Source organism: Marmota marmota, unplaced genomic scaffold (assembly GCF_001458135.2).
Source record: "Marmota marmota marmota unplaced genomic scaffold, marMar, whole genome shotgun sequence".
NCBI classification, from domain to species: domain Eukaryota; kingdom Metazoa; phylum Chordata; class Mammalia; order Rodentia; family Sciuridae; genus Marmota; species Marmota marmota.
In genome coordinates, this window is record NW_025999949.1 from 36,606,015 (window position 1) to 36,618,865 (window position 12,851).

The following is a 12,851-nucleotide window of genomic DNA, read 5'->3' on the forward strand; positions in this document are numbered from 1 at the left end:
CCAGGTTGGTGAGGGGGAGGATGAAAGGACCAGGTGGGTGTTTGCCCCCCTCCCTCCCTCCCTGCCTGTGTGACTTCTCAGGTTGTGGTCTCAGCTTCCGCGGGCACTCGCCCTGGGCTCGGGAGACCCTGCCTCCCTCTGTGTCCCTGCAGAGCTCCTGCTGTTGCTGGGCTCTTGGTGGCCCTGGCCTCTTCTCTGAGGGCTCCCTGGTCCTCATCCCAAAGCACCAGGCCATTGACTGGGCCAGGTTGGCTATCTAGACCACACGGGGTGTGAGAAGCACTGTTTAAGCCCTTGTCCTTGAGCACCGGGCTGTGTGACCACTGCCAACGCCATTTCCCGAGCATCCTGTTGGCCAATGAGTCTCAAGTTTCCCAGCCTGAAAATAGTACCACAGCATTCTCAGGTGCATTAAGAGGCTGGAAATCACAGTCCGGAGCCGTGTGTCCTTTGCATTCATTGACACAGGAATGGAAACATGTATATTCCCAATGCTCCAGTCATTCACTTACTACTTTTGCAAAAGCATGAAACTCTAAAATAATATTTATTCAAAAGTTCCCTGTAGTATAGTTTAAGGTCTGGTATTGTGATGCCTCCTGCTTCACTTTTCTTGCTAAGGATTGCTTTAGCTATCCTGGGTCTCTTATTTTTCCAAATAAATTTCACGATTGCTTTTTCTATTTCTATGAAGAATGTCATTGGGATTTTAATAGGAATTGCATTAAATCTGTATAACGCTTCTGGTAGTATGGCCACTTGACAATATGAATTCTGCCTATCCAGGAGCTGGGAGATCTCTCCATCTTCTGAGGTTTCTTTCAATTTCATTCTTTAGTGTTCTGTAGTCTTCTTTGCAGAGGTCTTTAACTCTTTTGTTAGATTGATTCCCAGGTATTTTATCTTTTTTGAGGCTTTTGTGAATAGAGTAGTTTTCCTGTTTCTCTTTCAGTGGATTCTTAGCTGATGTATAGGAATGAGTTTGGCTTATGGGTGTTGATTTTATATCCTGCTACTTTGCTGAATTCATTTATTCGTTCTAGAAGTTTTTAAAGTATATTACAGAGCTATAGTAACAAAAACAGCATGATATTGGCACCAAAATAGACTTGTAGACCAAATAAAGGACACAGAGACAAACCCACATAAATATGGTTATCTTACACTAGACAAGGGTACAAAAACATTCACTGGAGAAAATGAATGAAACAGACATTATTACTGTGTGTGTGTATGTGACTGCATGACCAGTGTGATTCTGCAACATGTACACTCAGAAAAAGGAGAAATTATATCCCACCTATGTGTGGTATATCACAGTGCATTAATGCATTCTGCTGTCATGTGTAACTAACTAAACAAATTAAAAACCAGTTCCCATTAGTGATTTATTTGTTGCTCAATTTAAGTTTTTCTGGGCATCCCCCTCAAGCATGATGGAACTTACCAGGTTAAACAGGGACACCCTGCCCCAGGCCTGGCCACCTCCACTCTTCTCCTCTGTGATTTTTGCCTGTTTGAAACGTTTCCTAAGGGGGACTCCTCTGTGGGTGCCCTTGTGCCTGGCTCGTCTTGCTGAGAGCAACCCTGGTCTCCAACACACAGATGGCCTGTAGACTCACTGCTGCAACTGAGCACCAGCCCATCCTTGGGCTCTCAGGGCAAGGGCTGGCGAGGCCGGAAGGGAGGACAGTGGAGGCCCACAGCAGCCGGTGGCATAAAGAATTAAAAAAACTTAACACCAAAAAACCAAATAACCCAATCAATAACCCCATGCTAGACATGGATGATGGGCATACCTGTCCTTTTAAAGGACGCAGTGACATTTTGATCCCATTTGTAAACCAGAAACCAGGCTTGCCAGCCCACTGCACCATGTGATATCAGCCAATAAAATCCAATCAGTAGGAGAGCCCAGGGCCTGGCTGCAGCACAAGGGACCCAGGGGCTGGCATCCACCCCCACCCCCGCCACATGAGGGCTGCTTGACTATGAACTGGCGCTGGGTGGCACTGCGTGGGAAGCAGATGACCGGGGGAGCTGCGAGAGCCTCCACTGGGGAGTGTTTGCCGAGTACCCATGGGAACAGGCCCAGGACAGGCAGGCAGACACCCAGGGCAGGGGCAGCCCGAGGCTTGGAGAGTCTCTGCTGCCCCTTCTGCTTGGAGCTTTCTGCAGGTCACAGCCCCACTGGCTGGCATCCAGGGAAGCCAAGGTAAGGCACACACCTGTCTCCAATGGCAGCACGGAGATCCCAACTCAGTGAGTCCCCACAGCCACCCTGAGGACTGGGGCGAGGGGCAGGCAGGGAATGAGAGGACTGGCCACTGATGGAGGGCTCTTCTACTCACTTGTCCTGGCTGCAGAAAGCAGGCCTCTCCCCTGACCCGGGTGGGCTGCGGACCTCGCTGCCCGTCCTGAGGGAGCATGCACTCTGGGTGAGCTAGATCCGCTGTGGGGCGGGGACTGTGCCTGTGCCCAGGCACAGGAGACTGGGGCTCTGTGGCCAGTGGGGAGTGGACTCTGCCTGATTTTAGGAATACACTGAAGTGAGGAGCCTGGTGCTAGGCAGGAGGCCAGGGGCTGCTCACCTGGAGAGAGACCCTGGCCCAAGGGTCCTGCAGAGGGGCTAAAGCAAGCCTGGGGAGGCCGGAGTGTTGGGTATCTACAAGGGCCTCAGACGCCTGGCACATTCCCTACCCAACACACAGGAAGCCACACGGCCTCCCAGCCCAGGTCCTCCCTCTGAGGCTGACCCCAGACCTGGGATCCCAGCCCTGCTCTCTGCTGTTAACTAATAAGGTACACTGAGGGCTGGTGGCCTCGTTCCTGGAATCACAAGTGAGGAAAGATTTGAGTCTCCTCAAGACACACAGCCTGTGCAGGGTGACCCCATCACTGCAGAGGGAGCCCCGACTCCAGGCCTCTCGGGAAAACATAACCCTGGGTTAGAATCCACTGTCCCATGATGGGTTGGTTCTCTCTGGGGAGACGGGGTGTGCTGGTGGGGGGCTGGCACCAGGAGAGGCCAAGCAGGCAGAGGGCTCCCCTGGTAAGGGCTGTAAATCCGCTGCCCTCCACGGACCCAGACCTGCCACACACCCCTGGGCTCAGGTGTTCCACCACCAAGGGCCAGGGTCACAGGAAGACCCCAGTAGCAGAAGGCCATAGTGGAACGGATCCCCTTCCCCTGGGTCCCACAGGCCTAGGCCCAATCATAGGGTCACCTACCACCAACTGTGGATCCTCAGAGGCTCCTCCCACAGAGTTCAGGCCCCATCCCTAATAGGGAGATAACAGTGACTGCCACAGCCCCCATCCAGGCCCCTCTCCTTCCAGGACTGCCTGGGCCTCCCTGTCTTCAGATAACTATGCAAGACACATGGTGTCTAGCCCCCGCCTCTGACCCCCTGGGAGCCCGGGATCATCACAGCACCACACCCTGCAAGTCCTGGGCTAAGTCTAGCTCTTCCAGGAAAGAGAACAATTCTGCCCACGTGTCCACGTCTGCAAGGTGACTGTCACCCTGGTAGCGTGGCTCTCCAACCCCGGCAAGGGCAGGTCAGCACTTTTCAAGGAAGGTCTTGGGTAAAGCAGAACTGCCCCAGGGGCACGGCAGCCCTCCCTAGGCGGCTCTCTGGGGCCCAGACCCCCTTCCTTTCCCTCTGCAGGCAGCAAGGACACTGGCCTCTGGGACCAGGCCTGGAGGGGTGCAACGGGCAGGGCAGAAGACAGGCAGGCTCTGGGAGGGCCAGAGTGGCACAAGGCCATCGGTGGAATGGATCCCCTTCCCCTGGCCTGTGGCTGGCAGAGCTGACCTGTGTCACACCAGCCCAGGAACTGTTAGGTGACTTTGAGGCTCCATGAGAGTGGAGTGGCTCCTCTCTATGCAGGCCCTAGCCCTGGTCTAGACCTGCTAGATGGCCCATGCACTTAAGGTTCGAGGATACAAACTACATACGTGCCAGTCACTGCTCCACTGGGCCAGCTGCCCTCAGGGCTTTCAGGTCAGGACCACATCCATGTAAATCATGTAAGAGGCAGTGGCAGGTGGCACATCCACAGGTCGGGGAGCCCCCATTCTCACAGGGTCTGGTAGGCTGGCATAGTAGCCCAAGGTCAAGGGAAAGCAAAAGGGTGGGCAGCAGGGAGCTCGGCACTCCAGCCTGGAGGCCTCTCTGTCAAGGCGCCACATGGCCTCAGGGGCACACAGAGTTCCCCGTCTTGCTGCCACCCAGGACCACACTCTAAGACCTTGGCTGTGCCCGCCTCCCCTCTGTCTCAGGGCACCTTGCAGCCAGTTCTCACCCACTGGGCCAGGTTCTTCTGGAACCATGGAGCTCAAGCTTTGGGGACTTGTGGACATGTGTTTCAATGACTTTGGGGATCTGAGGCCACTGGCTCTTTGGATCCTTTCTCCTGCCCCCTTCCTGGTGTCCCCGTCACAACAGTGTGCACACTGGTGCCCACATCCCTCTGACACTGCTGATCTTCTCCCTCTTCTCTCTGCTGTTCCAACTACGTCACTCCTACCCATCACCTTCACGTTCACTGCTTCTTTCTGGCTCCAGGTCAGATCTACCTTTGGGTGCCTGATTTCAGTACCTGTCCTGTCCATTTGGCTCTTACAGGATTTTCTGATAAACTCTATCTTATGCAATGCACTCGCAGTCCTTCCCTTCCCTCTCTCACCTGTGTCTGGATCATGGTGCCCTTTTGTTTTTTGACAGTATTCATAAACCACACAGAAGAATTCTCTCTCTCTGTGGAGGGAGCATCTTGTTCTGGCAGGCAGTGTCCACCACCGGCTTTTCCCCAGTCCACCGGCTGTGCTTTGTTTCTTTTTTTTTTTTTCTTTTTTTTAATGTTTTTTCGTCTTTAGGTGGATACGATATCTTTATGTTCAGGTGGTGTTGAGGAGTGAACCCAGCGCCCCGTGCAGGCCAGGCGAGCGTGCTACTCCTGAGCCACATCCCCAGGCCTGTGCTTTGTGTCTTAGCATATTTCATAATTTGTTGTTGGGAAAGGCACCTTGCAGTCCCCTTGAGTGGACCACAAAGTCCACTGCAGCGTCCTGTGGCAATCACGAGTCTCACTGCTGCTCCCGTTGACTGTGCCGCGTGGCTGGCAGGATCACTTCAGTGGTCACTAGTCACGCTCTCCCACAGCCTCTGCAGGAGCCTCGATGGCTCCCTGGGGCGCAGCCTGGGTACTGGTCACCCAGTGACGGTGGTTTGAGTGTGCTGTGCTCCCCGACTGCAGGTTCCCTGGCCACACCAGCTGCTGGGCCCTCTACTTGTGGCCAACTGTGCAACTGTTTTCAGCAGTGCCCTGTGATAAACTACCAACCAAATGTGGGCTCCTACAGTGGGACAGTTCCCGAGGCCAGCGTTTGTAATTGACTCCTAGACAGCTGTCTGCTGTCTCTCCAGTAGAGCTGTGAATGACTCCCCGTGCCCTTCTCCACCCCATCATCTGGTTTTTTGCTCATGTGGTGCTGGGATGGAATCCAAGGCCTGGTACACACTCTAGGCGCCTGCTCTGCCACTGAGCGCCCCAGCCCCCAGCCCCACTCAGTTTTGAGAGCACCCTTCCACTTGAACTTCACACCCCAGCAAATGAAGTCAGCTCCTAGAGAGGGGTCTGCAGCCGCTTCATGGCCGCTTTCCTCTGCCAGCTCTGGGCTGGGGCGGACGCTGTCACATCTCTGCATGACGCCCTTCTTCCCCTGCTTCAGAGTTGAACACTGGTCTCCTGAGCTGAGGCCCACTGAGTCCCGCACCTGGGCTCACCTGAAATCCGACGTGGCTGTGGAGGGCCTGAGGCAGGACACCTGCACTGGCCTTCCCTCCTGTGCCCAGGTGCTTTCCGGTCCTCTACAAGCATGCTGCCAGGACCCCTGGAAGCTAGCTGAGCTCATGTGAGGGACGTGGCCTGAGGGGCAGGAGAGGAAGTGAGGTGGCAGCTGAAGGGTGCTCACAGAAGTGACGGACTGTTTCCTTCAGGCTGGAAGTAAATGGTGGTGGAGCTGCAGCAGCTGTCTTGAAATGATGTAAGGAGGCCCAGTCTTCTCCTCGTGCAAGGACCCAACCTCATGGTGCCCCACACTGCAACTTCACCTAACCTAACCACCTTCCCAAAGCCCCACCCCCAATGCCATCCCACTGGCAGTTAGCATCTCAACATGAACTTGGGAAGGACAGACATTGTGGGGACGCGTGCATGGAGTTCTGCACACATGGCATACGTTAAGGGCATCTGAGTGGCAGACCACTCCCCTGTGTGAGTGTGTGAGCGGCACACCACTTGCCCCGTAGGCACAGCCCTGGTGTGAGGCCGCGTGTTGCAGTCCCTGCGCTTGCTGCATGCCCACTCCTTGCCTGGCTGCTGGAGGACAGTTAGCAGACACTGCACTGGTGGCTGCCTGAACCTGCTTAGCTGCTGCCTGGCTATACGTACACGGTAACTGCGCAGTAAGATCAGACCTGCTTCCTGCCTGGTCTCCGGAGGTCTGGATCAGCGACTCTGCAGCCACACTCTCCTACCCTGTTCCATGGACCTCCTCGCTGGACGAGAGCCCACACTAGACATGCAGTCCACAACACTGCTGTCGCAGGGATACAGGCCACAGACCCAACACCCCATCGGAGGGCTAAGGGCAGAGCCCTACCTAGTGCTGCCACTGGTGCAAGTTCTCCAACATCATACTCACATGCCCCCAGGGCTGTGGACATCCCTCGCAGAGGCCGCCTGAACGGAGTCAGGGCAGCTTCATAGGGAAGTCACGACTGCTCCACCAGACATTGGGGTCTCCTCCCAATGAGAGTTCAGTGCTGTGGGCACTGGCCCAGAAACAAGGCCTGACTCACTGGACAGGCCATGACAGAGGGCACTGACTCCTGAAACTTCTCAGGAGGGCGTGGAGAGGCTGGTCCTGCCCTGGTACTGCTGAGGGCACTGCAGGTCTGCCACCATCCAGACTGTCAGGAAGTGGGGACTCAGGTTTGGTAAACGGACCTCCCAGGAAGTGGCCTGCAGGGTCTGAAAGGTGACAGGGAAGGCCCCTGAACCAGTAATACCCACAGAGGGCGGGCATGTCCCCCAGGGTGGGAAGCTGCCCCTAGAGCCCTCTCACTGGGGTAGGACAGAGGAGTGCAAGCACACCAGGTCCTGCACTCAGGGGAGCCAAAGGTCAGCAAGGGGAGAAAACCCGTGGCCAGGGGACTGGAGCAGCCGGGGTCCTGACTGGACTGCAGTGCCCACCAGCCCTCTCAACCTGCAGGGGTGGACTTGGCCAAGGTTCCCAGGTCAGAAGGGGAAGGCACTTAAATGGGACAGAGATCACAGTGCTCTGCAGACCACTGGGGAAAGGGAAGGGGAAGACGTGTTCCCACCAGCTCAGGTGTAAAGTTGGGCATGGTGAGTCCACCCAGAACTGTTTGGGAAAGGTGCTGAGGCTAAGCTGCTGGGCCACATGACTTCTGGAGAGGCTGGTTGCAGCTGTCCAGAGAGCACAGGGCTCTTCAGGAAGCATGGAACCTGGACCTGGCACTCAGAGGCGGGCAGTGGACCTGTGCCTCTGCACAGCACTCGCCTCAGGCCTTCTCTTGTGGAGTCTGCAACTCTCCAGTGACAAGCCCACAAGGAAGCTGCCAAAAGCCTGCAGAGGACAGGAAGGGAGAGCAGAGGACAGGAAGAGAGAGTACAGGTTCAGCCCGAAGAGGGCTTGTCCCTGGAGCTGTTCTGGAAGGAGGGGTGCCCTGTGGCCACACAGCACCCAGACAGGACAGGAGCAGTTGTGAGGGTGAGATGGTTCTGGATCGTAGAGTCTGATGAGCACAGATCATCTGTGGGGTCGGGGAGGGCTGCCAGCAGGGTGCACATCCGCTTGGTAGGTCCAACATTTGGCTCTGCCAGCAACAGGTGTGACGCCCGCCCTCCACCCTGCAGAACCCCAGGCAGCTGCAATCCCTGCTGTGAGCCAGCAACGGCATGACGCAGACGCACAGGCACGAAGCAGAGCACAACGGCAACACAACACAAGGCCACAGAGCCCCAAGAATCCGCCACAAAACTTCAAAAACTATCTGGTTTTTATGATCTTCCCACATGCTTCAAAGAAACACACATCCTACAACACAGTGCTATATCAACATCACTACGGCCTCAGCGTCTGGACAGACTAGAACCACAAACCTCCCTGTAAGTCCCTTGGCTCTCAGGATCCCAGCAGCGCGTCTCTTGATGGAGTACCTGACGAGCAGGGGAATGAAACCTCGTGCCAATTCAGCTGCCAGGATGCGAATCCAAGAAGGAATGGAGCTCAAGGGCAAAGGAGTGAGCTCGGAAAAACACCCATTTCACGGCCACAACGCAGCTAACGCGGTGGACAGGGCCTCTGGAGTCACAGCCAGGAAGCATGGTGCTGCTAGAGGTAAAGCCACAGAGGGCTACTAAGGCCGAGGAAATGACCACGTCCTAGGGCCGGCCTCCCAACACCCACTGGTACAGACAGGCCTTCCCCAAGAGCATCGCTGCCCTGGAAAGAGCAAGGATGAAAGCTTCCACGCTGCTGGGGCCTGTCACTGTCCTCAGTGGCCGTGTGCAGACCTAAGACTAGTCTATGAACTCCTGATGGCGACTTCTTCAGTTAGGGGCTCTAACTGAAAGTCTGGGAGCATGGAATACAGACTTTGTAGTGGTCTCTGAGCCAAATGCTAAAAACAACAGTCCAGGGTCCCTGGGGGTGACAAGAGGGCCTGCCTGGGCCTGAAGGGCAGGGTCTGCAGGCCACAGGGGACACTACAGAGCTCTTCTGCTGAGCATGACTGTGGCTGAAGCAGGCATGTGCCAATGGGGAGATGTGTGGCCTGAGGGCACTTGAGGTCATGAACTGAGTCCCTGCCCTCACACTCGACTTGGGGTCCACCCAGCACATGAACTACTGCCAGCTCAGCCTACCCAGCCTCCCTGGGGCAGGAGGCGCTGCCCCTGTGGGCTAGCACAGTGCTCTTCTCTGCCAGGACAGACACACCTCTATCCAACACAGCAAGGTTTGCCAGGTAACAGAAGATTCGGGATTCACCCAGCCTGGCCCCCAGTTTCAATAGAGGAGGCTTGGGTGTGCTTAAGGTAGCATGGACTTTCCAGAGGGTCTCCTCCCATTCACAGGACGTAGCAAACGACACAGGTAAACTTCAATCAGCCAAAACACACAGGCCTGGGTCCTTCTGAGTAATGGAGACAATGTGCTGGGGGCACCACCCCCTGGGGGAGCGCTTAAGCCCTCTTTGAGCGTGCTCTCCCGCCCAGCGGGCAGTCTGTGTCCCAGGACTGACCCCATGTCCTAGGGGTCAAATGGGTGTGATGACAGCCATCAGTTATCACTGGCTGTGGATGAGCAGGGCAGGGGGGAGTGGGCTGTGGCCCTGCACCTGCCCGGGTGATCCTGGCGGGCCTCAAGCTTCACCATGGCCCTCAGGGCGACGGGCTGCTGCCTCAGCTGCAGCCGCCTCCTGAAGGCAGAGTGCAGTGCGTGCAGCTGCCCCACCTCCTGCGTGCTGAAGCAGGGCTGCTGCTCCGCGAAGTGCACAAGTGCCTCAAAGGCTGCGGCCGCCTGCTCCCAGGCCACCTCGGCCACAGGGTCCTCCCCAGCGTCTCTCTCCACCCGGTCTGCATTCCGGTCAGCCTCAGCCGGCAGCATAGCAGCCGGTGCCTCCTCCACCTCCCTCCCTGCACTGGGCGGAGGCCTGTGGCCTGGGCAGAAGGGGCCCTCCCTCACGAGCTCGAGGATGTGGGCCAAAGTCTTGTTATGAGGCTTGGTACTGCAAGGCTCGGCCTCTTCGTCCTCCTCGCCCTCGGAAGAGCCTTCTGCAAACATGACAGCAGGCCACAGCTTCCTCCAGGCCCTCCTGAAGACATGGCTGGGCACAGCGTTCCAAGCACAGGCCACGCTGAGTATGGCATCGTTCATGCTGTACCGCGGGTGGAAGCCCTGCAGGCTCCCAGGGGGGTTGATGAAGTGCCTCATGAAGTCTCTTCGGATGCCCTGCTCCATGGGCTGGATCAACGATGTCACACTGGCAGGCAAGAAGATGGTGAAGATGTTATCAGATGCCAACGCAGCCTCCTGTGGGTGGGCCCTGGAGTCGTCCAGCAACAGGATGGCCTTGCTGTCTGCCGGCAGACCTATGGTTCTAAAGTGTTCTCTGACCGAGGGGACAAAGATGCGGTGGAACCAATCTGAGAAGATCTCCTTGTCCACCCAGGCATTACCCTGGGCCTTGTAGGCGACGGGCAGGTGCTGGATGCCTGTGAAAGCCCTGGGGCCACGGCATTTCCCGATGGCCAAGGGCTTGATTCTATGGGAACCTGTGGCATTGGCACACATCAGGACAGTCAGTCTGTCCTTGCCCTGCTTGAGGCTGGGCATAGTCCCACCATCTGGGCTGGGACTTGGCAAGCACCTCCAGAAAAGACCGGTCTCATCGGCACTGTACACCTGCTCAGGAGATAGCCCGTGCTCAGTGGTCAAGCTCCTAAAGAAGCCGCAGAACTGCTCCGCTGCCTGGTGGTCAGCTACCTGCTTCTCACTGGATGCATCTAGCTTTTTAATGCCATGCCTGGCCTTAAAACGCCAAAGCCACCCTCCAGAGAACACACAGGGCTCGGTCAGCCGCATCTGCTCGTAGAAGTCCTTGGCCTTCTCGATGAGCATGGGGCCTGACACGGGGACACCCTCAGCACGCTTCACCAGGAACCACTCATACAACACCCGATCCAGGTGCTCCAGCTTGGGTGTGTGCAGCGTGCGCCGCTGCTCCAGCGCCTGGTTGGAGTCAGAATTGGCGAAGAACCGGAGCAGCTGGGCCTTGTGGGCCTTGATGTCATACAGGGTGGACATGCCCACGTTGTACTCCTGCATCAGCGCCTTTCTGCTCTCGCCCCGCTCCAGGCGTGTGCAGATGTCAATCTTCTCCTTCAGCGTCAGCACCACCCGCTTCCGCTTCCCCACCCTGCCCTTCACGGCAGCCTGCTTAGAGGCCATGGGAAGGGTGGCCGGCCTGCTGCCTCTCGTTCCCGCTGTGAGCTTCCCCTCCGTGCCTCAGGTTCTCCCTTCTTGTCTCTGCTGCTCCTGGGCTCAAGCCCAGTCCTCCTTGGCTCTACCCTCTACCTGCAGCAACCTCTTCCTCAGCTTCCCCTGGGCATCCAGGCTCTGGAAGCTCAGGCCTCAGCTACTGGCAAAGTGGTCAGCTGCTGATCCTCTCTGCAGGGGAAATTTCCAGCATCAATCTGCCCTAGACTGCTTGGTGTGGCTGGATCCTCAGCCTTCTTCTCAGGGACAGTAGCAGGTCTTCCTCAAACAATGCCCAGTTTCCGATTAATGAAGGTATTGTGGCACAAGCGAGGTGCTTCTTTCCAGGGTCCACAATGGTGTCTCACCCACAGTGCTTCAGGAACTAAAAAGCAGAGGAGAAGGAAAACATCACGTCAAGCGCCAGGACATACCTGCGCACATCCTCACTACTCAGACCCACCAGGAAGCTTTACCTGAAACAAGTGCTATGACAGTCCTGCCACCCTCTCAACTCCAGCCCTTCCTGGCACGGGGAGAGCGTACAGATCACAGAGGCTGCAGCACCACCACCCTGTTCTTTGATGAAAAGGCACATAGGACCCCCAAAAGAACTCCTGAGGGGTTCACTCCTCCCACCTCCCTTCTAAACCTTTATGTGGATTGCTTCATCCAACTTCCTGCAGTCCAAGAAGCCAGAAGGCTACTTACAGGTGCGGCATGTAAAACACACAGCCCCTAAGACCACAACTCAAGAGAAATGAGATGTGTATTCAAATGTAGTCAGCGCTTCATAGACACATGGCAGGCTTGTCACCAGTCACCTCTGGGAACTCCTTTCTCCATCAGTTGGCCTCCTGGTCTGCCAAACGTCCTGCTGGTGCTTTGCACCACAGTACTGAGTGTGAGCGAGCACCCTGCCTAGCACAGCACACGCAGCCCAGGAGGTGCATCACACTGTGGGAAGAGACGGCAATCAGGCCGTAGGCCAGCCTCAGGAGGATTTCTAAAACAAAACTGGGGGATCCGTGGGATCACACAGGAACCTGTGAGGGGCCAACAAATTTCTGGAGGAGGCTCAGGTCCAGAAATGGGCCATTAAGAATGTTTCTTGGCGTTGGATGTGCAGATGTGTGCAGGTGTTATGAGGTGGCTGAAAACACTGCTGTCTGGCTTGCAAGACAAAGCGCTTGAAATGCCTTCCTTAGAAATGAAATTCAGGATTTACTTCTGAAACCTTAAGCTCCAGGCTACAAGAAATGGCAAGAGACATTCTGGTGGCTTCTTGCCTTGCAATTCAAAGGAAGCACTGACACCATGAGGCCACGTGACCATGGACTTCAAGTATTCTCCTGAGCCCAGGGGTGGACAACACACTGAGTCGTGGTGGACAGGACAGAGGTGAGGCAGGAAGGACAGCAGCACTTGTCCACTCTCAGGCACGGTCCTGTGTGCAAGGACAGAAATTTCCTTAGAAAAGGCCCTGAGGCATATAGGCCAAGGTTGCTAAGAATGGACCTTTTCACCGACGACTATGGTTGTCCCCGGGCAAATGCGGGCATCAGGGGCAAAGATCCAAAAGACAAGTGTCCTGGAGACTGGGCAGGCGAGGAACCGGAGCCCCGGGAGGAAGGGGTCCGGGGACAGACTCCAGTGCACATTGCAGAGGGGGCGCGGGCGCGCTGGGGGCCGCGGAGGGACACCGCCAGCATCCCGGGTAGCACGACCGGGAGCAAACTCCGTGCGAGGGAAGCGGCGGCCAAGCCCCGTCCTGCTC

General features: G+C 56.4%; 2 protein-coding genes across 6 annotated transcripts in view; one reads left to right on the forward strand and one right to left on the reverse strand.

Annotated features, from left to right (window-relative positions):
* Positions 1-2,074: 2,074 nt before the first annotated feature.
* Positions 2,075-12,851, forward strand: part of Psca (prostate stem cell antigen) — a 19,844-nt gene continuing 9,067 nt past the window's right edge. Inside the window, exon 1 of the mRNA XM_048802244.1 lies at positions 2,075-2,215. Within this exon, the coding sequence (XP_048658201.1) occupies positions 2,080-2,215 (136 nt within the window). The 5' untranslated portion in view covers positions 2,075-2,079. The remainder of the gene's footprint in view (positions 2,216-12,851) is intronic.
* Jrk (Jrk helix-turn-helix protein) overlaps positions 8,076-12,851 on the reverse strand; it is a 5,808-nt gene continuing 1,032 nt past the window's right edge. Inside the window, exons 1-2 of one of the 5 annotated variants that reach the window (XM_048802243.1) lie at positions 12,593-12,845; positions 8,076-11,459 (exon numbers count right to left, since the gene is read on the reverse strand). In XM_048802243.1, the coding sequence (XP_048658200.1) occupies positions 9,377-11,047 (1,671 nt within the window). In that variant the 5' untranslated portion in view covers positions 11,048-11,459; positions 12,593-12,845 and the 3' untranslated portion in view covers positions 8,076-9,376. The other 4 variants (XM_048802241.1, XM_015486534.2, XM_048802242.1 and 1 more) reach the window with 4 other exon arrangements.